The sequence below is a fragment of the Gracilinanus agilis genome, chromosome 5 (genome assembly GCF_016433145.1).
Source record: "Gracilinanus agilis isolate LMUSP501 chromosome 5, AgileGrace, whole genome shotgun sequence".
Taxonomy (NCBI): Eukaryota; Metazoa; Chordata; class Mammalia; order Didelphimorphia; family Didelphidae; genus Gracilinanus; species Gracilinanus agilis.
The window spans coordinates 217,192,326-217,217,674 of record NC_058134.1 but is presented as its reverse complement, the minus strand read 5'-3'; the positions used below and the strand labels follow the sequence as shown (position 1 = coordinate 217,217,674).

Sequence of the window (25,349 nt, the reverse complement as noted above, 5' to 3'; positions counted from 1 at the left end):
AGGAGAGAGAGAGAGAGAGAGAGAGAGAGAGAGAGAGAGAGAGAGAGAGAGAGAGAGAGAGAGAGAGAGAGAGAGAGAGAGAGAGAGAGAAGTAGGCAGATCCAAGGCAGGAGGAGGGAGGAGGTGGTGGCAATGACACAGTTCTTCAGCCATCTCCTGTTTCCTGAAACCTAATCTGCTCCCCTTTTGTTCCTACTGGAACCTCTGCCCCTTCCCCAGTCCCCTCAATGTTGAGCCTCCCCCTAGAACAGTAGAAAGAGTCTGAAGGCTCAAGCAGGTTGGCAGAAATTAGCTTTAGACAAACACCTTGAACCATAAGCCACAAAATCAGCTCAAAATGGATGGATGATCTTTATATTAAAGGCTGTAACTTTTTTTAAGAGAAAGAACAGAACCACATAAAAAGGCATGCTCAAGGGGTGAATTCTTTATCAAAGAAACAAGAGAGGTGATTGCAAAAGGCAAAACTGATCATTTCAGTTTTGTGAAATTGAAAGACTTTGGCACTAACAAAATTAATGCAGCTGCATTCAGCAGTAAGCTGAAAAGAAAAAAAGAAAACCTTTGCATTAAATAGCTCTGAGGAAGGTGTGATATCCAGATAGGAATAATTAACAGAAAAATGTAAGACCCAAAGCCCCTCTCCAATACATAATGGTTTGTAAAACGCAATGAACAGTTCTCAAAAGAAGCCTGAATGAATGAGTTAGTGAGTGTGTGAAGAACCATTTATGAAGTACTCACTGTGGATTGGGCTTCCTGGAACACAAATAGGAAAACAAGCCCCAGGGTTAGCTAGATGGCCTAGTAGATAGAGTGCCAGTCCTAGTGAGAAGAGGTCCTAGATGCAAATATGGTCTCAGATACTTCTTAACTGTGTGACCCTGGGCAAGTCACTTAACCCCCATTGCCTAGCCCTTACCCAGTTGATACTAGACAGAGGGGAATGGTTTTTAGTTGGGGGAAAGCATGCCCCAGTGTCAGGATGCTCATACACAAATGGCTTTAGGATCTTTATTTATTTATTTGTTTGTTTTTAACCCTTACCTTCCATGTTGGAGTCAATACTGTGTATTGGCTCCAAGGCAGAAAAGTGGTAAGAACTAGGCAATGGGGGTTAAGTGACTTGCCCAGGGTCACACAGCTAGGAAGTGTCTGAGGCCAAAGCCTAGGATCTTTAGTTCATAATAGCAGAGCAGGTGGGAATAGTCCATTTTCTTCAATGTCATTTCCATGAATCAAACCAAATTGGTTTCTGATGAGAAATCATTGGACTTTGCCGGGCAGGGCAAGGGACAAAGAGAATCATAAGACCTGGTTTATGTCTCCTCTCTGACACATATTATTTGGGTGTCAATTGGTTAGTCATCACCTCTCCAAGTCACAAATTTTTCTTCTGTATAATGGGGATAATGATATCTGTACTGCTCACTTCACATGGCGGTAGAGACAGAAATTTTAATGGGCTAGAGAAATGTGAGCTGTTGTTTTATATTCTTTTTAATCAGCCAAACCCTACTCTGTGCCAGATCCTGGGCTAGAGGTGCTAAGGATACACTTCCTGCCCTCAAAGAGCTTCCATTTTAACTGATGCTTTTAGAAAAATCTCATTTTTTACTAATGCCTTGGTTTTTATATCACATTTGTTTCTGAATATAGTCTATCCCTGACACTGGATGACCTTGGGCGAGTCCCTTTCCCTCCCTGGACCTCAGTTTCCTCATCTGTAAAATGGGGGTGGGGTGGACTTAATGGCCTCTGATGTCCCTTCTAACTCAAGATCTAGGACCCTCCCCTGTTTAGTGATATATTCCTTATAATAAGGACTTTTTAGGAAAAAAAAGGAAAATAAGCAACTTAGCAAAATTCACCAGCACATACATAGATGGGGTCTGACAGTGCACAGTGTTTCTCACTCATGGTCGATGAAAGAAGAGAGGGGCTCAGAATGGACCCTTTCCGTCTTTGCATCCACACCAGCCCAAGCAGTCTTTGACATATGCTAGCTGCCCCATCAGTAGTCACTGAATTAAGTTGACTTGAATGCAGTTCAGTTGACTATGTCCCAAGAGGTCTTTGGAATTCCCCCTCTTCTTTTGCAGATATTGACTTCAATGTCTCAGGCTTATTCACTCCCCCCACTATCCTGTATCAACCCCACCCCCAAGAGAAGTTGGCCGACGGTCCCAAGTCAGAAGAATTCCCGGCCACTGCACCCTCTCCAGTGGCCAAGGAAGGGTAAGAACTTTTGGACATCAAAATGGCCTCAGGGGGTCACCCAGTTTAAGTCTTCGACAGGTTGGACCAGGTCATGGCTGGGATCACTTCCAATCCTGAGGATTCTATCTGGGGCAGGGAGGGAGGGAGGGCTGGCCTTGTGAAGCCTTCCTTATGTTTGGGCTTTTTTCAACTCTTACCTTCTGTCTTAGATTCTGTGCTGTGTATTGGCTCCAAGGCAGAAGAGTGGAAAGGGCTAGGCAATGGGGGTTAAGTGATTTATCCAGGGTCACCCAGCTAGGAAGTGTGTGAGGCCAAATTTGAATCCAGTCTTTGGCCCTGGCTCTCAATCCACTGAGCTATTTAGCTGCCCCACTTCCTTATGTTTTATAAGTTTAGGAATGCCCACAGACATCTCCAGCCTCTCTCCCTTGTAATGATAATACCAAGAGCAGCTAACATTTCTATATCTCCTACCATGTGCCAGGCCCTGTGCTCAGCACTTTACAAATATTATCCCATTTGGTCCTCGGGACAATCCAGGAAGGAAGGTGCTGTTATTCTTCCTATGTTATAGTTGAAAAGAAGGCAAAGGTTAAATGACTTGTCCAAGGTCACATTGCTAGTAAAGTATCTGAGGCTGGATTTGAACTCAGGTTTTCCTGATTCTGGGGCTGACAGTCTATACACTGTGCCACATAGCTGCCTCAGTGGTAGATCGCAGATGTTACAGATCCATAATTCTGAATTGTTCCAACCTATTGGGAAATTTACATTACCAGTTAGTGGGAGAACAGTTCAGAAAGGACATAGACCTTGACATAATTATAGGATTAGAGAGTTTAGGGCTAGAACGGATTTCATACCATTCAGTCCAGTCTCAATCCTCTGTCCCAGTCTCAGCTGGGGGCCCCATGGATTGCATATTCCCTTGCTCTCCAACTTCAGGTTCCCAGGATTTGAGGAATTGGGTAGGAATACCCAGGATAAGTAGCCCAGGGACAAGGGATTTGTTCTGACCTAATGATTCCAAGAAGAGCCTGGAATACAAAGTTATTGAGATGTCCTAGCCCCTTGCCATGGTCAAGCTTTAGGATTCTAGAACCTGAGGCTTGGAAAACTATTACTGTGTCTCAGTTTCCTCATCTATAAAATGAGAGGATTAAATTAGATTTGAAATTCTTTCTAGTTTTACATATAATCCTATGATTTTTGACACCACTGCTTCCCATCTAGGTTAGGCATCCCCTCAGTGATATCCTCACAGACTTTTGAACACCTAGGTTGATGGGGAACTCACTTCTAGTCCATTCCTTTGTGAGGCAGCTATAATTGTTATAGTGAGCAGAATCTTGCCCACATTTACTCCTATCTCCCTCTCTTTGCCTCCATTCCCCTCAGCCCGGGCAGGCTTGCTTGCTTGGTTTTGTCAGGCCCCTGCCTCAGAATTGAGATGTGGTCACTGAATGTCCCCCTGGTCTGCTGGACACCGGCAAAGGTGCTTCTCTGTGACCACAAGGCAGCAGTGTGATCCTTCACATGACTGGTCCCTGAGAAAGTCCTCATCCTGAGAGGAGGGAGTCTCTTAGAGTCTAGCAGCTGCCCTAGAAAGCTGCCCCTGGGGTCTCTCTCTGGCTAAGATTCTGATTGCCATTTCTCTTTCATCCCTCAGCAAAGTAGAGTCTGAACCTCCTCCAAGGCCTGCCTCCCCAAAGGTCAGCAGGAACCCTGTTGAAGTTCCTGGACCAGCTGAGGATACAGCCCGAAAAAGTGAGTCTCTCTGTGGTCAGGTACTGGAGGCTGACATGGCATGGGAAATGAGTGCCAGACAAGTCAGAGTTTCAGGGGCTTGAAATCTTGTTCACAGATGGGACCGAGCCTGCTAAATCCTAGTCTTGATAGAGAGACAATATGACCATCATAAAATGGGAGAATCATGTAATGATAAAGATGCCAGCAGATCAGAGCTAGAAGAGGCCTTAGAACGGGATGTCAGAGCTGAGAAGGGGCTTAGAACAGGGAATATCAGAGCTGGGAGGGGGCTTAAGAACAGGGAATGTGAGAGCTGGGAGGGAGCTTAGAAAAGGGAATGTCCAAGCCATAAAATACCTTAGGATGCAGTATGTTAGAACACAGAATAGCATATAGTCCAAGCATATACAGCACATAGTCCAAGTCTCTTCTTCTACACATGAACATGGAGAGGAGGGGATTTGCCCAAGGCTACATCAAGTTTTTCTCACAGCCAGGGTCTGAACTCTTCAGCCAGACTCTTGGCCCTGCATCCTGATAGACTGTGCTAGAGTATGGAGAGATCACTAGTGTTGAGCCAGGGGAAAGGCAGGCCAGAGTGGACTGGAATAGTCAGGGAAGTCTTAGAGGAGCGGGGCCTTGAGTGTCAAGGGTCAGGTGGGCATATCTGGCATCCCTAAACTAACTTTCTTTCCCTCTGACTTTCTCTATAGCCAAACGCCCAGCCCCTGCCAGACCTATGGTGCCTCCACCCCAGGTCTCAAATCCCCGATCTTCACCTCCAACCCTTCCCTCTTCAGCTCCAACCCCAGGGCAACCTCAATCCCAGCCCCAGCCTCAGCCCCAGGCCCAGACCTCTACTCCAGGGAGTCCAGCTACTCCCAGGGCCCTTCCCCGACGGCAGGCAGGCAGCAATATTAAGGCCCCCTCTGTGCCACCTCCATTGCCTCCTCAACCTCCCCAGCCTGTTCGTCGCCTAAGCCGACCCTCCCCTGCTTCCCCCAACCCCATCCTCAACCCTGATGCTGAGACTGAAGTTCCCAGGGAGCCCAGAAGCTCTGAGGGGGGAACCTGTGCAGCCCAAGGAGGAGTCGCCATTCCTCCCCAGCCCCGGCCTAGGACTCTTGCCTCAGAGACTGACTAAGCCAGGAGCAGCCGACCCATGGCCACGTCCTCCCTTCATGGTGCACTGCCCATCCACTCCCCCATTGCGTCTTCTATTCTCTGGAACCTCTTTTCCTTCGGTCTCACCCCCGGTGCCCATTCCAATTGGGAGCTCCAGTGACTCAGCCTTTAACTGCCCACTAGAGAGGATGGAAGTTTCCCAGCCACACACAAGTGCCTCTGGCTCTAGCCCCAGCTGGGCTGGTCCCCTGCCTGGGGAGCTGAGGAGGAGCCCAGGCCCCTTCTGTCTCCCTCTTCTTCTGACACCCCTGGATCTGGGCATCCAGGGCCTCTCTCCCCATTGCCTGGCAGGGCCCGGGCAGGGAGGGAAAGAGAAGAGGAACAGAGAGGGCCCTTAATTTGACTTCACTGAGAGAGCAGCTATTTTTCTTTCCTGGAAATGTTTTGGGGTTTTTTTTTTTTGTTGTGTTTTTTGGTACGGCTTGTAAATTATTTTGGATTAAACTGGAGCACACTCAGCATGGCTGCTTCCCCTTTGTCCTACAAATAAACGTGACTGTTGAGAAAGAGACGGGCAGCTGCTTCTGTGGCCGAAGGTCGGGTTTATTCTGGAACCAAGTCAGGGAGCCTTGTACTTGCCAAGCCGGGAGGGTCCCAGATCATGTGCTCCCAGAACTCCTACATTACGAAGCCTCTGTTGGAACATGGCTGGGGCTGGAAGCTCACTATCTCATGGCAATGAGTCCCAGGAACTAACATTCTCTATTGCCTGCTGTATACCAGGCACTACGCTGCTAAGCACTTTACAGACATTATTTCGTTTGATCCTCACCCCACAATCCTGGGAGGTAGGTATGCTCATTAGCCCCACTTTTCAGTCCAGGAAACGGAGGCAAACAGCGGTTAAGTGATTTGTTCAAGGTCACAGTTAGTGTCTGATCCTGGTTTGAATTCAGGCCTTCTGATTCCAGGTCCAAGGCTGTACACGTTAGCACCTAACTGCCTCTATTAAGTGTCTCTGTGTGTGTATGTGTAAGACACATTACATAACTATTTGTTATCGCTCTCTGTATATAGACACACAAACATTATACAATGTATATACACAAATACATATATATATATATATATACAATGTGCATATGTGTACCTACACAAATATATAGGTAACATTATAACTATTACTACCTTTCTCCTTTTTTAACAATTTTTATAAGAACCCTCACCTTCCATCTCAATACTGTGTATCACTTCCAAGGCAGAAGAGTAGTAAGGGCTAGGCAATGGGGGTCAAGTGACTTGCCCAGGGTCACATAGCTGGGGAGTGTCTGAGGTCAAATTTGAATCCAGGATCTCCCCTTCTCCAGAACTGGCTTTCTATTCACTGAGCTACCTCAACACCCCTATTATTACTTTTCTTTGTGTGTGTGTGTGTGTGCATGTATATGGGCACATATACATACAAACACACATACAATTTATATATAAACATAAATACATAAACATGCATGGCTAATACCTTTTTGTATGTGTATATATACATATATACAATAGATAGGCATCTATTTTTATATATACAATGTGTGTATATATCCATACAAATATAGACACTGGCTACCTTCTAGTGTCTATATATGCACACATACACACATATATACAATGTATGTACAGATTTATAGACATCTTGACTCTTCCTTTTTGTGTGTATACATACACATACACATAAAATGTATACACATAAATTGAAGTATATAGTATATGTATATGTAGCAACACAAATATAGACACATATTATGCCTCTTATTTACCTTTTACACATATACACTGGATATATACACTACTGTATACAATATGTGTCTGTGGAGAGACAGAAATACACATATATTATATGACCACTATTACTTGTATCTCCACCTCTCAGCACAGTACCTGGCACATTTCTATATGTCTACATTCCTTCTGTTGTGTCTGACTCTTCCTGACCCCATTTAGGTTTTCTTTTTTTTCCTTTAAAAATTTTATTATTTTTATTTTAATAACAAATTTCCACAGATTTTTTCCAAAGTTATATGATTTATCTTATCTCCCTCTCTTCTTCCCTCCACCTTCCCCAAGCTGGCAAGCAATTTGATCTGAGTTATATATATTATTCATTTTTTTTTTAAACCCTTACCAATATTGGCTCCAAGGCAGAAGGCTGGTAAGGGCAAGGCAATGGGGATTAAGTGACTTGCCCAGGGTCACACAGCTGGGAAGTGTCTGAGGCCAGACTTGAACCTAGGACCTCCCGTCTCTAGGCCTGACTCTCAATCCACTGGACTACCCAGCTGCCCCTCTATATTATTCATTTTTGTAAGTGAATAATCTTATAGAACTAAAACCCCAAAACAACAAGAGAAAAAGCATAGGTTTTCATCTGTATTTCTACTCCAACAGTCCTTTCTCTGGAGGTGGATAGCATTCTTTTTCATAAATTCCTCAGGATTGGATCATTGTATTGATTATTCCACAATATTGCAGTTATTGTGTACCATGTTCTCCTGGTTTTGCTCATTTCACTCTGCATCAGTTCATGAAGCTCTTTCCAGCTCTGTCAGAAATCCTGTTCATTATTCCTTAGAGCACAACAGTATTCCATCACCATCATATACCACAGTATATGAAGCCCTTTCTCCCAGGGCTGGCCTCTCATCCCAAAGTCTCTGGAGCCATGTGGGCAGAAAGGTACAAGCCACTTCCTCCTTCCCTCCCTTCCCCGTCTCGCTGAGGCCACGTGGTCCTGCCCACCCAAAGGAATTTTCGCGGGAAAAATCTGACTTTAGGGTAGCAGTCACCTCTTTCTCGCTCCTGATTGGTCGGGGCATCCATCTACGGCCGCTTCTTAGTCTCTTGATATTTATTGACTAAATCAATCTCAGCCCTCTCAGGCCCGCCCTCAAAAAGTGCCGGAAGACTCTAAGTGTCCACTGGTCAACTCGGCTGTTCGTCCCACCCCTTCAAGTTTCCGCTCTTATTCAGAACTAGCAGCCAATCTCCCCGTCCATTGGCTGCTACCTCGAGCCTCCCTCCCCCGGAGAAAAGAAATTAGTCAGAGATTGGTTAAATTTTTTGTAAATCTTCGCATTCGTAAAAAACACTTTCCCATTGGACGTCGCCTCACGCTGTAGTCCTGACTTCTCTGCTACCACATTGCCCTTTGGCAGCTTCCAGAGGGAGAGCCCGGGGGCACCACAAGAAGGCTAAAAACGCTGTCCCTCCCTCCAAGTTGGCCCTGTACTTGTCCACAGGTCATCTCTACCAACAGTTTTGGCTTTAGTCCCGACGCCTCCTCGCTGGAGGGGTCAGATAAGTGCTGCTTTCAGCCCATTGGGCCGTTTTCTTGTTGTACGGTTCCGTTCACTAGTTCTCTTTCCTCGGGAATGTAGTATCTTTGTTCGTTCATTGGCTGTCACTTCGAGCCGTGTCCCCACCCACTTCTACGTCCAGCGCCCATTGGCTTCTTTCTGTCCGGAGAACTGTATCGGTTATGGAGCGAAACTACTTGTCCATTGGCTAGTAGTCTCAGCCCCCATCGAGTTTTTGTTCCTCTCTTCCGCTAGGCTCTCCAGAGGGCCGCTGGAGTGGAGGGTTGGGCCTCGGGGAGAAGGAGGAGGACTTGGAGCTTTTCGCCCATTGGCCCACTGTTTTGAGCCTGTTGTAAGTTTCCTGTGCGACTTTCCCATTGGCCACCGCCCTCACGCGCGGCCCCGCCTCCCCGGCGATGCTCTGCGGCCATTGGCTTCGGGATATTGGGCAGGGCGCCAGGCAGCTGGCGGTGACGTCATTCCCGCGGGAGAAAGCTTCGCGGCAGGCCGGGGTTTGGCTGGTTACGCAGCGCCGAGTCGGCAGCTGCATGGCGGTCTGTGAGCGACTGGGCGGCAACGCCCTGCGGGAGCTCCTGGCCCGCACCCAGGGCGTGCTTTTCGACTGCGACGGGGTGCTGTGGAACGGCGAGCGCACCGTGCCAGGCGCGCCAGAGCTGCTGGAGCGGCTGGGCCGCGGCGGCAAGGCGGCGCTCTTCGTGAGCAACAACAGCCGGCGCTCGGTGGAGGAGCTGGCGGCCCGCTTTGCGCGCCTCGGCTTCCGCGGTGTGGCGGCTGAGCAGCTTTTCAGCTCGGCTCTGTGCGCAGCCCGCCTGCTGCGCCAGCGACTGCCAAGTCCCTGCCCACCCGGCGCTGTCTTCGTGCTAGGTGGCGAAGGGCTGCGTGGAGAGCTGAGGGCCGCGGGCCTGCGCCTGGCGGGAGACGAGCCAGGGCCCGTGCGCGCCGTGCTCGTGGGCTACGATGAGCACTTCACCTTTGCAAAGCTGAGCGAGGCCTGCGCCCACCTGCGTGACCCTGACTGCCTCCTGGTGGCTACCGACGTGGACCCGTGGCACCCGCTCAGCGACGGCCGCACCACCCCCGGTGAGGGCCGAGAGTGGGCAGGGGGCCGTAGGGCGCAGTCTAGGGGGTACCGACGACTCCTAGATTCAAGGGGCCAGGAGAGAGAAGGGAGGGCAAGGAAGGGGTTGGTGGTGTGCCAGGCTAGGGTCAGGGTATAGTCTGGAAAGAGGGAGGTACCCCAGGATTCAGTGGAGTCTTGGAGGGTGGGTACTTTCCCAGCTGCAAGATTCTCGGGAAAGGAAAGGAATGACCTGGGCTGGAGTGGGATCAAGAGGCCAGGGAATGGTGCCAGGCTAAGGTCAGGGCTCAGCCTACGAGGGAAAAGGGGGAGGGACCCTGGGATTCTTGGAGTAGAACCTAGGAGGTGGAATCTCTTAGTAGGCAACATGGTGGGGAATGGATCTTGGATGTGGAGAAATCAGATCCTTGGAGTAGATTGTGGAGGGACACAGTGCCAGCCTAACATCTGGGCTTAACCTGGGGAGAGAGAGACCCCAAGATTAGCAGTCAGCCATGATAGGATGGCACCTTTCCAGATGCAAGATTCCCAGGAGGAAGGGAAAATGGATTTCAGATGGAGAGAATCCTGGAGGCCTGTGGAGGTGGTCTAGTCCAGTGATGGGCAAACTTTTTAAAGAGGGGGCCAAAGGAAAGGAAATGCTTATCTGTCAGTCTGTTTCTAAGACAACTCTTTCAAAGTTTCATTGCATTGTATTCGTCAGATTAGGAATAATGTTGCACAGCCAGATAGAACATTTCAGGGGCTGGGCATCTGGCCTGCCCATAGTTTGCGCATCACTGGTCTAGTCAAAGGTCAAGGTTCAACATGGAGAAGGAGGAGCCCCAGAATTTGCTGAGTCAGCCCTGGAGTGTGGTAGATCCTCTGTTGAAAGATGCCTAGAAGAGGACAGGAAAGTCTGGACCTGAAAAGTGAAGACAGGAAACCTAGCACAGTACCTTTGGGAAGAGCAAGGGGATAGAGGAAGCAATATATATTGGGGAAGGGGAGAATATTGACTGGAATAATGCATAACCCAGAGTGAGGACAACCTAGGATGGAATCTAGGACCTGGGAGGCTGGAGAAGGGAACTGCACTTACTTATAGGCTGTTGAGCCCCAGAATAGCCCCTGGGAATATTCTGAGAAGATTGTATGGAGGCTGCCATGGGATGGAAAAGGAAGATAAGGGTATGGGTGGCACCTCTGAACATGAGGCTAAAGTCCAGTTTCAGTGTCAGGATCTCATGAAATCGAGGCCAACCTGGGTCAGGGAGGAATAGGGGGGAAAGGAGCACCTCTTCTGCGATGAGGGCAATGCAGAGCCCATGAGGTTCTTTTTTTTTTTTTTTTTAAACCCTTATGTAAATATTGGTTCTGAGGTAGAAGAGTGGAAGGGATAAGCAATTGTGGATAAGTGACTTTCCCAGGGCCACATAGCTAGGAAGTGTCTTGAGACCAAATTTGAACCTAAGACTTCCCATCTCTAGGTCTGGCTCTTTGTCCACTGAGCCACCTAGCTTCCTTGTCAGATTCTTACCAATCAGATGGATTTCTGGGGAGATGGAACAGAGCTGGGCCCACCTCAGGCCAGCTATGGCCAAAGGCTTGTAAAGTCCGGCCAAGGCGTGTGGAGTGGAGTAGGAAATCCAGACTTCTTAGTGAGGCCTGGGTGCCTGAGTTTCATGGGCTTAGGATGGTGTCAGGAGTAGCACCCCCAGGCCAAGATTGCAACACCCACCATCAGATCCAGTGGGGAAGCTAAGAGGACCTGAACTGAGGCTTTCCCCAAGGTCAGAGTAACTACCAGCCCCTGGGAAACATTAATGGCAAGGATTGGACATTTCTCAAAAGCTCTCATTTCTAGACAGCATTAAGGTTTACAAAACACCTACTGAGGAGAGCCCTGGGCTTCTAGAGAATTTCAGTTAGGATGAGGAATTGAGCCCCAAATTGTTAAGCAACTTACCTCAGGAACCCAGGATCAGACCTGCCCAACCCATCCTGCTTTGTAGGATTGATTCAGGCCAGATACCAGTAATAACTTTGATTCGTATTCCCTTAGGGTCACTAAGTTCCTTTCACAGCACCTGGCATAGGACAGTGTCTATTATGGACACGCGTATTTTTTGTATGAACACATAGCTCTCAGCCTCTTTTCCCTCAGTTTTAATTGGGGAAATTGAGGCAGAATAGAGATAGAGCCCAGGTTTCTCAGGGTTCTCAGCTTCTTCTGTGATCCTGGTACAGAAGAATGAGCTTTTAAGGTGAGTCTAGCATAATCCTGACTAAGGTTCGAGGAATGGCATTCAGAGAGAATATTGAGAAGGGAGTGGGGCGTTAGTTGGTTCCAGAATGAAGAGATTCCATTCTGAGGGATCCTCAAGAAGTTCCCAGGACAGGAACAATTAGTATTTGCCATTGGAGGGAATGAGGAAGGAGCAAGCTTGCCCTCTATCAGACTCTGCCCAGAGTAAACATGTCTTGGAGATGAGTCCCCTCTACAACACAGCAGACAAGACAAGTGCTTGTGCAGCTTCTGCTGGGAAGGACAGTCATGCCTTATCCCCAGCTCTCCTCACACCAACTCTGGGGTGAACTTGATTCCTTCTGAGATGTTCAGTTCTTGGCACAATTTGGGAGGGACGTCAGGATGATGGAGGGCCCAGAGATGGTGAGTTGAAGGAAATGGGGATGGTTAGCCTGGAGAAGAAGCTTAGAGGGAGATGGCAGTCTTCAAGAATTTGAAATGCTGTCCCTTGTTCTTCTGCCCTCTGGGGCTAACCAGAACCACGCACGTTAGTGTAAACAGGCAGATTTAGGCATGAAGAAAACATTGCTAACAACTCAAGCCATCCCTGAGTGGGAGGGTTCCCTGTCCCTGAAGCCTTCAGTTAGTGTCTGAGTGAGCCCTTCTCAGATGTTTACCAGGAGGCCCCTGCTTGGGCTGGATCCCCCCCGGAACCCTCTGAACATGAAAGTAGTTCAGTATATCTGCCTGGGGGAGGGGGTGCAGGAGAGACCCAGCAGGAAACCAGGCGGGAGGCATCCACCTTCATGGCAGATGAAGCCGTCCAGCAGCTCCACGAAGATTCCTAGTGGGTTGGACACTCAGAAAGGAGTGAGTGAAAATGGGTAGCGGGTTAAAAACTAATGGAGAGAGAACATAAGGCGAGAATAAAGACACGCAGACATAGAAAGTTTTGGCATAAGGTAGACAGACAGCGAGTAAGCTCTGGTGGTCAAGAGCTTCTCCTTCAACTGTCATATAGCTATTTTTATAGCTCTATAGGGGAGAGCCAAGTGGTCTGATACATACGTAGTCATCAGGAGATACAAACTGTTGGAACCTGAAATAACAGGTAGAGCAGACATCTGGATCAGGAATCCGGGAGGCCTGAGGTCTTGATACAAATGCTGATTGATTGAAGGTAAGGCCAGGAGCCTGAGATAACTGACCCGTCTTCCAGAGTGTAGCCTTAGGGAAGGGCTAGGAGATTGGGGTTTAATTCAACTCAAGGTTACAGAAATCAATCCTAAGCAATACAAGATTAATGTATACCTGGATTGCTACAGCAGAGATAGGAGATCCCCACTGACAAAAGCTCACTCAAATTCAATCACCCAGGCCATTCAGGTGTTCCTCCTTGAATGCAGGAAGGCATGGGGGGGGGGCCTTCTCCCCACCTCTATCTCAGGAGCAGGTACGTGTGCCTATAGCTAAATGGGACCGGGTTCGGCAGTGAGAGAAGAAGGGTGTCCTAGAGGTGAGGAGTCTTGAGGGAAGGGAAAGGAGCGGGTCTGACATCCAGCAACAGGAATGGCAGGGGAGCAAAACCTGGGTGGGGAGGAAATGATCATCACATTAGGGCTTCTGAATCACTGTGGCTGCCTGATCATTCACGGGGTACTTAGAAAGTGATCTGTGGGATGCCTAGGTAGTTCAGTGGATCGAGAGCCAGGGTAGAGATGGGAGGTTCTGGATTCAAATCTGGATTCAGACATTTCCTAGCCAGGTGACCCTGGGCAAATCACTTAACCCCCATTGCCTAGCCCTGACTGCTCTTCTGTCTTGGAAGGAATAATAAGTATCGATTCTAAGAATAAAAAAAAAAAAAAGAAAGAAAAAAGGAAGTGACCTGTGTCCTGTTCCCAGAGGCCCAAGGCAAGAATAAAAACTTCCAGCCCTCTGGAAGCTTACATTTTGCCAGAGAGGAAACAGCCTAAAACTCAGGATGAAGTAATTTCTGGAGCAGCTGGGGATCAAAAGCCCCTCATGTAGGATTTGGCCTTAGAGCTGAGCTTTGAAGGAAACTGGGCATTATAAGTGATGGAAGGAGAGGAACCCTGAATGGGACGGGCCAGATAAAAGCGGGCAAAGAGTGGAATCTGCCTTCACAGTCTTTGAAGCTCCTGATAGAGACATTGAGGTTTTTTGGTAGCCTTTGTTAAATCGCCTTCATTTCAGGATAATTTTCTTCACTCTACACCCAGTAAGCTGTTCCTTTTAACAAAGAATAACAGGTCGGACCAGCCCACACATTAATCAGGCCTGACAATGTATGCTGTGCTCAGCCCCCATAGTGCCCCATCTCCGCAAAGATAGGAGGCAAGTGAATTTGTTCCCATTTATTTTTCTGGGCCAAGCTTGGCCATTATTATATAGCTGCCTTTTGATAAAGACTTCTTAATTAAATGTTTGATCAGAAACAACTTCTCATCAATACGTAATATGAAGTTTGACAAAGAGAGGATCACTTCCCATTCAGGACTGTTTTCTTGGGAGAATTCTAAAGGAAGGCAACAGATTGGATGGGAGGAACCCTCCTGGAAGCTAGAACTGTAAGAAAGAGAAGAGAAGTATTTGTGGGGACCATTATCTCAAAGCTGATGACTCCCAAATTGGTTTTCCTAAAGTAAAGGTCACTGTTGCTTAATAAACTTCCATTGTCTCCCTGTTGCCTCTAGGATCAAATACAAACTCCTGTGCCTGGCACCTAAGGAAAGCCCCTCACCCTCTAGCTCCAGCCTTATCTCAGATTGCTTCTCCTTCTGGCCAAAGGAGCCTACTTGCAAAAAACCCAGTAATTTTGATACATTATGGTTTTTGCAAAATTTCTTCCATTGTTCCTTCCTCTCTGTGGGAATTCTCTCGTAGGGAAGAATAATATTTTTTAAAAGAAAAGAAGAGGGAAAAACTAGCAAAAGCAATCAATACTTTGAAGAAGTTTGAAAATAGAGACAATGTTTCGCAACCTCCCACTTCTGCAAAAAACTTGTCCCCTAACTTCTTTGGAGTCAGACCTGTTATTTGTAATTTCAAAACATTCACTTTCATTTATTTTGTGGTGGTGGTTCTTTCCATTTACATTGTTGGAGTCACAATCATTTTTGTCTTCTCGGCTCTACTTCATTCTGTATCAGATCATATCGGTCTTCTCTGCATTCATCACTTTCGTTGTTTTCCACAGCACAGTAAGATCCTGTTACACCCCCTTAACACAATTTGTTTAGCCATTCCCCAATTAATGGACATACCCGACTCTTTGTGACCCATTGTGGGTTTTCTTGGTAGAGATACTGCAATGGTTTGCCATTTCCTTTTCTGGCTCATTTTACAGATGAGGAAACGAGACAAATAGGGCAAAGCCACTTGCCCAGGGTCACCTAGCTAGTAGGTATTTGAGGTCAGATTTGAGCTCATGTTGTCCTGACTCCATGGCTGTCAGGCTATCCACTGTGCCTTCTCACTTCCCAATTGGAAACCTAATTTGCTTCCAGTTCTTGGCTACCACAAAAAGTACTACTACAAATATTTTGATGTGTAAATGGTAATTTTCTTATCAATGAAATCCTTGGTTATAAGCATAGTAGTTGAGTAGCTAGGTTAAAAGATATGGACATGTTAGTTACCTTATTTGAATAACTCCAAATTGTTTCCCAAAGTAAACAACTCCACCAATTATGGACTAATTTGTCCATCTTCCCATATCCCCTCAGATGTTAACCTATCATTTGTTATTAATAATTTTCAATTCTTTGAGAATTATTTATTTCTATCCTTTGACAGCTTATCTACTGGAGAATGGCTTTTGGTATTTAAATATTCATTAGTTGACTATATATATTGGGTATATAACTGTTATTTGGAAATTATAATACAAAGATTTTTTTTTCCCCATTCTACTACTTCCTTCTTATACTAGGTACATTAATTTTGTCTGTGCAGTAGCTTTTCATTTTCATGTAATCAAAGTTAGGTCTTCTAACTTTTGTAACTGTCTCATGATATTTCTTTTATTTTTATGGTGTACTCTTTAGTATTAGATTCATAATAATATAATCGGAGATCCTGAAGTGCTAGTCTCCCTTCACTCTTCCTAATTACTTTTTTTTTTTTTTAACCCTTGCCATCTCTCTTGGAATTGGTACTAAATATTGGTTCCAAGACAGAAGAGTGCTAAGGACTAGGCAATGGGGGTTGGGTGACTTGCCCAGGATCACACAGTTAGGAAGTGTCTGAGGCCAGATCCGAACCCAGGTCCTCCCGTTTCCAGGCCTGGCTCTCAATCCACTGAGCCACCCAGCTGCCCAATCCCTAATAACTTTGGCTAATTCATCATATTCCTTGGGTTGTCCCCCACACTTGGAGTGCTCTTCCTCTTCACTTCTTCACGAGGATTCCTCCTGGAATCCTGAAGCTCCTTCAAAGCTCAGGTCAAGTGCCACCTCTGGGAGGCCTTTTCTGAATATACTAGTGCTCTCTTCCCCGCATTCACTGGGTACACTTTGTAGCTTCTTACCTCTAAACATGTTGGTTTTCTCCAGTGGCATATCAGTTTTTTGAGAGTAATAGCTGTATTTTTTGGCTCCCCTCTCTACCCTGATGCCTTTTCCAACATCTGGACATCTTTGTTGCTATTTAGTCATTTCAGTCTTGTCTGACTCTTTGTGACCCCATTTGGGGGTTTTCTTGGCAAAGGTACTAGAGTGGTTCTCTATTTCCTTCTGCAATTCCTTTTCCAGATGAGGAAACTGAGGCAAAAAGAGTAAAGTGACTTGGCCAGGGTCCCCCAATTATTAAGCATCTGAAACTGGATTTGAACTCAGGTCTCCCTGATCCTAAGCCCTAGCTGCCACTTGACTCATCACAAGGGCTCAATAAATGCTTTAAAATTTTTTTTATTTTTATAAAACTCTTACCTTCTGTCTTAGAATCAATACTATGTATTGGTTCCAAGGCAGAAGAGTAAAAAGGGGTAGACAATGAGGGTTAAGTGACTTGCCCAGGGTCACACAACTAGGAAGTGTCTGAGACTAGATTTGAACCCAAGTCCTCTTGTCTCTAGGCCTGGCTCTCCATCCCCTGAGCCACCCAGCTGCCTCTTCAATAAATGCTTTTTGAAGGAAGGAATACCATGACCAAAATAGACTGGAATGGAGGGAATGGCTCAGAACCTAGTACTGACTTTTCCTCCTCTTGGTCATCCTTCCTCTGCCTTGGACCTGAAGGCCTTCTAAGGGCCTGGGATCATGATCATCCAGGAGAGGAGGCCATGACTGACTTAAACTCCCTCCTTCATGGAATTGTAGACCTTGACGGACAGAGGAAGCAGCACTTCCCAGCCCAGCGGATTGGGCTGTGACCATATAGCTAGAGACATCAGGAGCCTTGATTTCTCCAAGTTCTCTCGGATTTCTGGGCCAAAGACTCCTTCACTCTTTCCAGCTCTGCTCCCCTCAGCTCTTTCATCGGCAGAAAAAGGAGGGCCGACTCCGCAGAAGGTTCCTTCCAGTTCGGACATGCTCGGATTCTGTGAATCTAGGAAAACTGTGGACTCCTCTGCTGGGCTTTAAAAATAGGGTCTGTGAGGGCAGCCAGGTGGCTCAGTGGTAGAGAGCCAAGGCAGAAGATGGGTGCTTAGACCTAATTATTGGATCTCAGTCCCAGTGAGGTAGAACCCATTGACAATCGAGGAAACTGAGCTCAGGCTATGAAGTAAATCTGAATTGTGTACCTTTTGCCAGTATCATGTTGGCCACCTGGGAAGGGAAACACGTGGAATGCTAGAGTTGCTAGCTGCTTTTCCTCCTGATGTAAGGAAACATTTGAAGCAGGGGAGGGACGCCTGGAGGGGAATCTGTAAGTCTTGTAGCTGGCCAGGCTGGCCAGAGAGGGATGATGAAAACAAAGCATCCTCAATCTGGGACTGGAGGGAACTGTGGAGGCCATCTAGTCTGACCTCATTTTACAGACAGGGAAACTGAGGCCCAGGCAAAGGAAAGCCAAAAAAAAGCATCAGAGGCAGGATATCCACCTAGTTCTTCCTGACCCTAGGGCTGACCCTTTTCCTTCTAGACCACGTGGATTTGGTGGGGGACCAAAAAGATGAGAAATTAAAAGCTGTTTTAAAAAAAAAGAATCATGAAGACAACTTGGATAGCTGATCAAAAGCTTGGATCTTGGTAACACTTACATAGGGATGGGACAGAGGCTCAGGAGCTGGAAGGGACCCCAGAGGTCATCCAGTCCAACTCCTTCATTTTACAGAAGGAGAAACTGAGGCCCTGAGAGAATGTAACCACCCTTGGCCTCACAGGTAAGTGCCACATCTTTCATGAGCCGTCCTGGATCCTCTAGCCCAGTGGTTCCCAAACTTTTTTGGCCTGCTGCCCCCTTTCCAGAAAAAATATTACTTAGCCCCCTGGAAACTAATTTTTTTAAAATTTTAATAGCAATTAATAGGAAAGATAAATGCACCTGTGGCCATCACTGTAGCACCCACCAGGGGGCGGTGGTGCCCACTTCGGGAATCACTGCTAGCCATTTCCTCCTCACACAAACAGCCTTTAGCCGAAGTCAGTCTGTCCCTCCCTGGAGACGGGAAGCTCCCTTTCTGTTAAACCTTTTGTTTTTGCATCCTAGTTTCCAGACGCTTACCTCTCTGCTCCCCCAAGCCATCCCTCAGAACGAGGGGAAGGAGCGCATCTGCAATGGAGCCTCCCCTGATTGTGCCTCCGGAGCCCCTTCCCTGGCAGGCGGAGTGGAGCGGCTTATGTCTGTAGGCCCTCCCCGCCGCTGGCCCTGGCTTGTGTAATGGCCTGCAGATGCAGCCATATTGGAATTGGAGAAGACAGACAGTTAGCATCATGGAACCAAGAACCCATTGGGCTGGCGGGAGGCCGGCACATGCCAGGACAGCCGAGGAGCCTCTCTAGACCCAGACGGGAGCAGCCTCGGGGCTCGCTTTCCTGGGCCCGGCCTGGGTAGATTTTGGTTAGGCAGGGAGGGACTATAATCTACTTTCCTAATCAGAATTGTTCACCTCTATCCATTGGGCAATTTAGCCTCACCATTCTCCGACATTATCCAAGAACAACAAGCGTCCTGAGCGCCTGTGGCAGTTTCGGAGCCGGGCTGGACTCAGAGTCTCGCTTGGCCTCAGCCCCTGGGCCGGACCTTCAAGCACAACGAGCCCAAGTCAAGATACAGATATCTAAGTTGGGGGCTAGTCGGGGCTCCCCAGGGCCGGCTCTGCCAGCCTCCAGCGCACCCTCTCCTCCAGTTCTCATCCAATAGATGGTATTTCAGTCCACAAGTGAAGTCACCGTAATTCAGTTTGCTGTCAGAGCCGGGAACGAGCTTCGCGAGTCTCCTGGTTCTGGATCAAGCCGAAGCTGGAGCGGACACGGCTGTGGCGATGATCGGATCCTGCTGCTGCTCACACGGTGGAATGAGGGCCAAGACAGGCAGCCAGAAGGGCAGAAGAGCCATCCCAGCAGCTCCCTGACTGCAGACTCCGCCCAGTGTGAGGACGGAGTCTTGCCGGCCTTACAGGCCGAGCCAGAGAAACAGCACGAGTTGTGGAGGTGAAGAGCGAACCTGGCCCCGCCGGACAATATTGGGGAATGACCGAGGCTAAATCGCCCCATTGATAGAGGCTCCGTAGCTTTACTCCCTGGACGGCCTGGGGCCCTGCTCGGCCGTTTGGACTGTGGGCTGCCGGACTTGAACCTGGGGCTCACGAGCTCCGGGCCGGCTCTGCCCAACAACATGCTGTCTGGTGGGGAGGGAAGCGTCCGTCAGCCCTGGTCCGTGCTCAGGGGGCGGCAGGGGCCGGGGCGGCTACCCAGTGGCTATGTTCCACGTGGCAGAAAGTGCCCTTTCTCTTTCCTCCCCTTACCGAGTGGTGCCTGGCCGCTCCGAGGCAGGAGGCAGCCCCGGCCCCGGTTTCCAGCCCCCTTTTCCTGCAGGGCCTGCACCCCCCACCCAGGAAGAGGGCCCAGCCAGGATGTGTCCCGAGTGGGTTTGAGCCCCGGATCCCCTTCGGTCCGGGAGGCTGCGCGGCTTCTGTGCTCCGTCTGAGGGTGTGTTGGACGGAGGAGGAGAGGCGGCCCTTCCTGGGACTCCAGGCGCCAGTAGTGATGAGGGTTTTGGCCTGGGTTTGGCTGGGCCTCCCGTGACAGACTCAGGGAGTCAGCGGTCTTTATTGGAGCCTTCACGCAGGGGCCGAGCCCCTGGGCTCACCTCCTCAGGACATCCTTCCGGGCCTCAGTTTCCTTATCTAATAGGAAGGGGTTATGCTAGGTTTCTTCATAGTTCTACAGCTGCCATCCCAGGGTTAAGGCCACAGTGATGAAGAGGAGGGATAAGACATTTAGGGGCAGGTTGGAAGTCAGGAAGATCCGAGTTCAAATCTGGCCTCAGACACCAGCTGCAGGACCCTGGGCAAGTCACTGGACTCTGCCCTGGTGTGTTCATCTGGAAAATGGGCAGGAGAAGGAAGTGGCAAAATCACTCCAGTATCTTTGCCAAGAAAACCCCACGGGGCAGCTGGGTAGCTCAGTGGAGGGAGAGTCAGGCCTAGAGACAGGAGGTCCTAGGTTCAAACCCAGCCTCAGCCACTTCCCAGCTGTGTGACCCTGGGCAAGTCACTTGACCCCCATTGCCCACCCTTACCAGTCTTCCACCTATGAGACAATACACCGAAGTACAAGGGTTAAAAAAAAAAAAAACCCACAATGGGGCCACAGAGGGAGAGATAACTTTGGGAGTCCAGATCCAGCCTCTAGCTGTGTGACCCTGGGCAAGTCACTGAACACCCCCTTTGCCTCTGTTTCCTTATCCTTAAAATGAGCTGGTGAAGGAAATGGCAAACCACTCCAGTAACTTTGCCAAGAAAACCCTAAACGAGGTCGTGAGGAATCAGACACAACTGAAGGCTAAAAAACAAAAACTCAGAAGCTGCTCGAGCGGCCTGTTTCCTCACAGACCTAGCGTAGGTGGGAGGGTTGGGGAAGCTTCCGGGGAGGGCGGCTTTACTCCTGGATAGGGAGCCACGGGGGAAGAGGCGAGAAGAGCCGAGGCAGGGCCCGGGGCGGGCCGTCCCCTGGCATGTGGGAAGAAGCGGCCCAGGATGCAGCAGCCTCGAAGGTCAGGCCAGGGAGTTTGGATGTAGCAGACATCAGGGGCCCCTGCAGGCTTGGGAGGGGAGGATGACGGTCGCTCCGGGCGAGCTCAGAGCTCTGCCGTGCCGCGGCCTCCGTCCCTGCTGCCCGGCGTTCTCGGGGCCCTCCCGCCGCCCATGCTCTGTTCGAGGCCCTGCTTCCAGCCTCCTCTGTCCCAGAGCCCTCCCTGCTGTAATGGGGGTAATTTGAGGAAAGGTGTGGGGTACAAGGGAATTTTGAAAGGAGGTTATCAGGGATTTGTTAGATAGTAAATCTAGGCTACAGGTAGGCTGGAATAAGGAGATTCAGGATATAATAGGGCTGAAGTCAGGAGTTTAACACTGAAGGAACAAGATCTTCAGGGAGAAGGAGAATTAATCTAGACAGGCAAAGACAGCAGGGCTTATAGACCAGGACTTAGACTCAAACACAAGCTGAGGGAAATAGACTGAACTGAAATGAACTACAGGCTTTAGTTAATTTCACAGGAAGGGACTTGTTTTGAAGTTACACCTTCCTCCAAGATGGATACCCGGCTTCCCTTCAAGTCCAGAGTATGTTGGTTCTTTCCCTCTTCTTCCTTCTCTTAATAACTAACTGACCAATTATACTAATGAGTCTGTTAAAACACAAAAGGGTTTATTATCTTTAAAGGTTGATGTGTCAGGAAAGTGGATCAAAGGAAGCCCTAACAGTTGTCTCAGGAACCTCAGGTGGGGGAAGGGAGGCAGAGATGGAGTCTGAGTAAGGACCTGCCTTAACTCAAGCTTACAAAGTGCTCTTGATATCTAAAGGGAATAAATGATGACTGACTAGTTTCTTTATATCTAATATTGTCAATTATAATTAACCCTTCACAGATTTGAACTCCTCTCTAATTACTCTCCTTATTAACTCCACAGACATATAAGGTAAGGGAGGGAAGGTAGGAAATAATATTAGGGAAGGAAGATATAAAGGGTTTATCCAAAATAACAATTTCTTAAATAAATATTTCAAAGCTAGGCTAAATTTCAATACTACAGATAGGTAAGGAGGCAGCTCAGTTGGTTAGACAACCTCCCTCCACGGGAGACCCAAACCAACTGTCTTTCTCCCTCAAGATTCCAAACCCCTAACTGCTTTTAGAACTCAGCCAAAGCTTGAAAAAACTATATGACCCCCACTCTCTATACTATACCGCTCTCGTGTCCCCCATTTTCCCGGCGTTGGCGGCCCCCCACGGGTTTTCTGTGCTCAGCTTCCTTCTCTCCCTCCCCCTACAGGGACGGGGAGCCTGACGGCGGCGGTGGAGACGGCGTCGGGACGCCGGGCCTTAGTGGTGGGCAAGCCCAGCACTTACATGTTCGAGTGCATCACGGAGCACTTTGGCGTGGACCCAGCCCACACTCTGATGGTGGGCGACCGCCTGGAGACGGACATCCTCTTTGGCCACCGCTGCGGCCTGACCACCGTGCTCACCCTCACCGGGGTGTCGAGGCTGGATCAGGCCCAGGCCTACTTGGCTGCAGGAAAGCCCGAGCTGGTTCCCCACTACTACGTGGACAGTATCGCGGACTTGATGGCGGGGCTCGAGGTGTGAGGCGGCCTGAGCAGCTTCAGGAGAGAGGCCGGCGGCCTCCTCTTAGTCCCGGTCCTTGTCCCCTGCCCTCTTTTATGATGTGCTCCTGGAGGGCCCCTCCCTATCCCTGTATTGTGAGCCAGTGTGGATGTTTCCCACCCCCACTCTTGGGATCTGCAGGTCCATACCTGCCCCCCAGCCCCACAAGGAGCCTAATCCTCCTTTCGTCCTTCCGGTCAGGGACGGGTCCTCTCCCTCCCTTACCTCCTGCTTCCCTCTACTGGGTGCCATTTCCCTCATGGCAGCATCCTCGCCCCCCTTCTCTCAGCCCTGACTTGGTTGATGCTGCCATAACGTTTCTCCTTTCTCCCCACTTTCTCTTCGAGACCCAGGAGCTATGACTGGGAGGAAGGGGCGCCTCTGTTTCCTTCTCTGTAAGAAAAGAAGGTGTTGGACTAAATGACCTCCGCGGCCCCCTCCAGCTCTGCGTCTACCCTAAGGGGCCCTCTCAGAACACTCTGTGCCATTAATTCCCCAAAGCCCGTTTCCTGCCTGCTTCAGGAGCTTCCCTTTACCCGTACACGCACACACACACACACTCTCCAGTGGGTTTAGCTTGTCCTGGATCTGAACGAGCCAGTCAGAGTTCTGGAGCATCAACTAGTCTGGGCCATTGAGTCCTGTCTCCTAAGGGACCAATCCAAAGCCTGGAATCCACTGAATTTCCAGGTTCTAGTGGGCCAAAGCGGGGGATGCCCTGAGTGCCAATGGACACACCCTGATGCTTTTTGAGGGGCTGGGTGGATCCGACCTAGATTTTAAGTGGAAGGAAGCCGCTGCTCTCCAAGTGCTGTGATGAACATGGGAGGGCCCGCGGTCTCTTTCCCTGGTGCTGTGGATGTGCTCTCCTTCCCAGCCCAGTATTTATTTGTTTACTAATTTATTAAGGTGTTCGGACGCTCCAGGAGGGGTCTCCGTGGCCTCTTTACATGTGCCCAACTTTCCTCTTCCCCCACAGAAAATCAGTATCGAATAAAAAAAACCCTGGTATCTCTGTGTATCTGGTCATGGGGTGAGACAGCCCTGGGTTGGGGGGGAGGCTTCCTCAGCACTGGCCTGTCCGTTCTCAACTGGCAAGTGCCTGGGCTACAGCTGCCACTATCCCCGCCAAATGCTGGGAAATCAGTCCATAACCTCTTAAGGACTCTAGGATGGGCCCCTGCACTGTTATTGGGCATCATGAAAGAGAATCCTTGCTCCCCCCCAAGGACTCCAAGTCCTAGAGAGATTCTGGGTGTAGGTTCTCAGTGTGTTGTGTGTGGGATAAGTGGCAGAGCAGAACAGGGGGACTAGTATTTAATAAATGTAGAAGTAGCTATGAGAGCTTCCTAGAGGAAGGAGGGATGAGCAACGATTGGAAGGGAGCTGGAGGGGTGATAACCTGACAAAAGATGGCTAGAGAGATGGCCCTGGGGCAAGAGACCTCAGAGCATGAGGCCAGCTGTGCAAGGGCACCCCAAAATTGGCCAAATACGTGGTCTGTGGTTTCTGCTATAGGGAAAACTGGAGGTAAGAGGGATCTCCAGGGACTCAGAAGGGGTGCCTGGATGATGGGGGGGGGGGTGTCGATTTATAGGTAGATGAAATCATTCAAACCACCTAATCCAAGTTCCTCATTTTACAAATGAAGAATGAGAGTTGAGTAGTGATACACAAGAGTGAAGTGGCCAGGGCAGGATTTGAACTTGTGCCCTCTTCCTCCAAATCTAGCACTCTTATCGGCTGTAATACTATCTGGGGAAGCAGGTTGGGAAACGGAAGTTTCCTACACTAGCTGTCCTAAGAGACGAGACAGTGGGAGCCGTTTATCTGGGACGTAGACCTGGGTTAAAAGAAACAATAATAACCTCCCAATTCTGTGTCATCCAAAGGTTGGCTTTGCTCTATTTGGTTCTGGGGGTTGCAACAAAGAATGTGGGGCAGAGAGTGGGATTAGAGGGCCATTGGATATAACATAGACTTAGAGCTAGAAGGGATCCGTAAGATGAAAATTGTGAGACTGGCAGTAAATGTAATGATTTTATTTGATTAGAAAGGAGTAGGGGAAAAGGACGAAAGAGATTACTTTTCTAGCTTCTCCATTTTGCTTACTGTTCTGCAGCAGCCTTGTGGGCCTTCCAGTCAATGTCAACAAAGAAGTCGTGAGACCAAAAGTCCAGTCTTGCCTCAGTTTATCAAACTTTCTACCCATTGACTTCACACATCACACCTTGTGAACCAACTGTGGCCTTACTCTTTTGCCTGGGCCGCCCATGGAGGCAGTCCAGGGGACATCCGAGTTTCCATTCTATCCTCGTGATCAATGATTTCCTTCACACAGATCTGAAAGGCTATTTGAATCCATGCCATCATTTTACAGTTGAGAAATTGAGTGATTTGTCCAAGACTGCAGAGGGATTAAGTTGGGGGGCCAGTATTTGTTATTGGGATTTTCTTTATTTTAGAATTGGGTCTTCTTGGCTCCCCCAGGATGGAAATGCAGGTGCTATTCATGGACCTGGTACCTCTCTGATCACCAGAGGATCCCGGACCTGTGCCAATTGCTCACCATACTGCTGTTATATTAGCCTAGACACTGAATTGGCTTAGCCCTCTGGTGCTCAAGACCCCCAAGGATGGCTCAAGAGATCCACCAGCCTTAACCTCTCCAGGAGCCCAAAGAGCCACCACACCTCACCCAGACCTTGGATTGGAACAAGATTCCCCCAATTGGGAATCCAGGACCCTTTCTACTGTACTCTGAACTATTTGCCAAAAGGCAGGT

General features: G+C 48.8%; 2 protein-coding genes across 3 annotated transcripts in view; both read left to right on the top strand.

Annotated features, from left to right (window-relative positions):
* Positions 1-5,615, top strand: part of SH3BP1 (SH3 domain binding protein 1) — a 36,680-nt gene extending 31,065 nt beyond the window's left edge. The window contains exons 16-19 of one of the 2 annotated variants that reach the window (XM_044679715.1): positions 2,103-2,227; positions 2,629-2,650; positions 3,814-3,987; positions 4,683-5,615. In XM_044679715.1, the coding sequence (XP_044535650.1) occupies positions 2,103-2,227; positions 2,629-2,650; positions 3,814-3,987; positions 4,683-5,113 (752 nt within the window). In that variant the 3' untranslated portion in view covers positions 5,114-5,615. Of the gene's footprint in view, positions 1-2,102; positions 2,239-2,628; positions 2,651-3,813; positions 3,988-4,682 lie in introns of both variants that reach the window. The other variant, XM_044679716.1, reaches the window with a different exon arrangement.
* Positions 5,616-8,971: 3,356 nt separating this feature from the next.
* On the top strand, positions 8,972-23,575 carry LOC123248994 (pyridoxal phosphatase). Its single transcript, XM_044677934.1, has 2 exons — positions 8,972-9,539; positions 22,230-23,575. Exons 1-2 carry the CDS (start codon positions 8,987-8,989, stop codon positions 22,544-22,546), a joined length of 870 nt encoding a protein of 289 aa, XP_044533869.1. The 5' UTR covers positions 8,972-8,986; the 3' UTR covers positions 22,547-23,575.
* Positions 23,576-25,349: the final 1,774 nt, after the last annotated feature.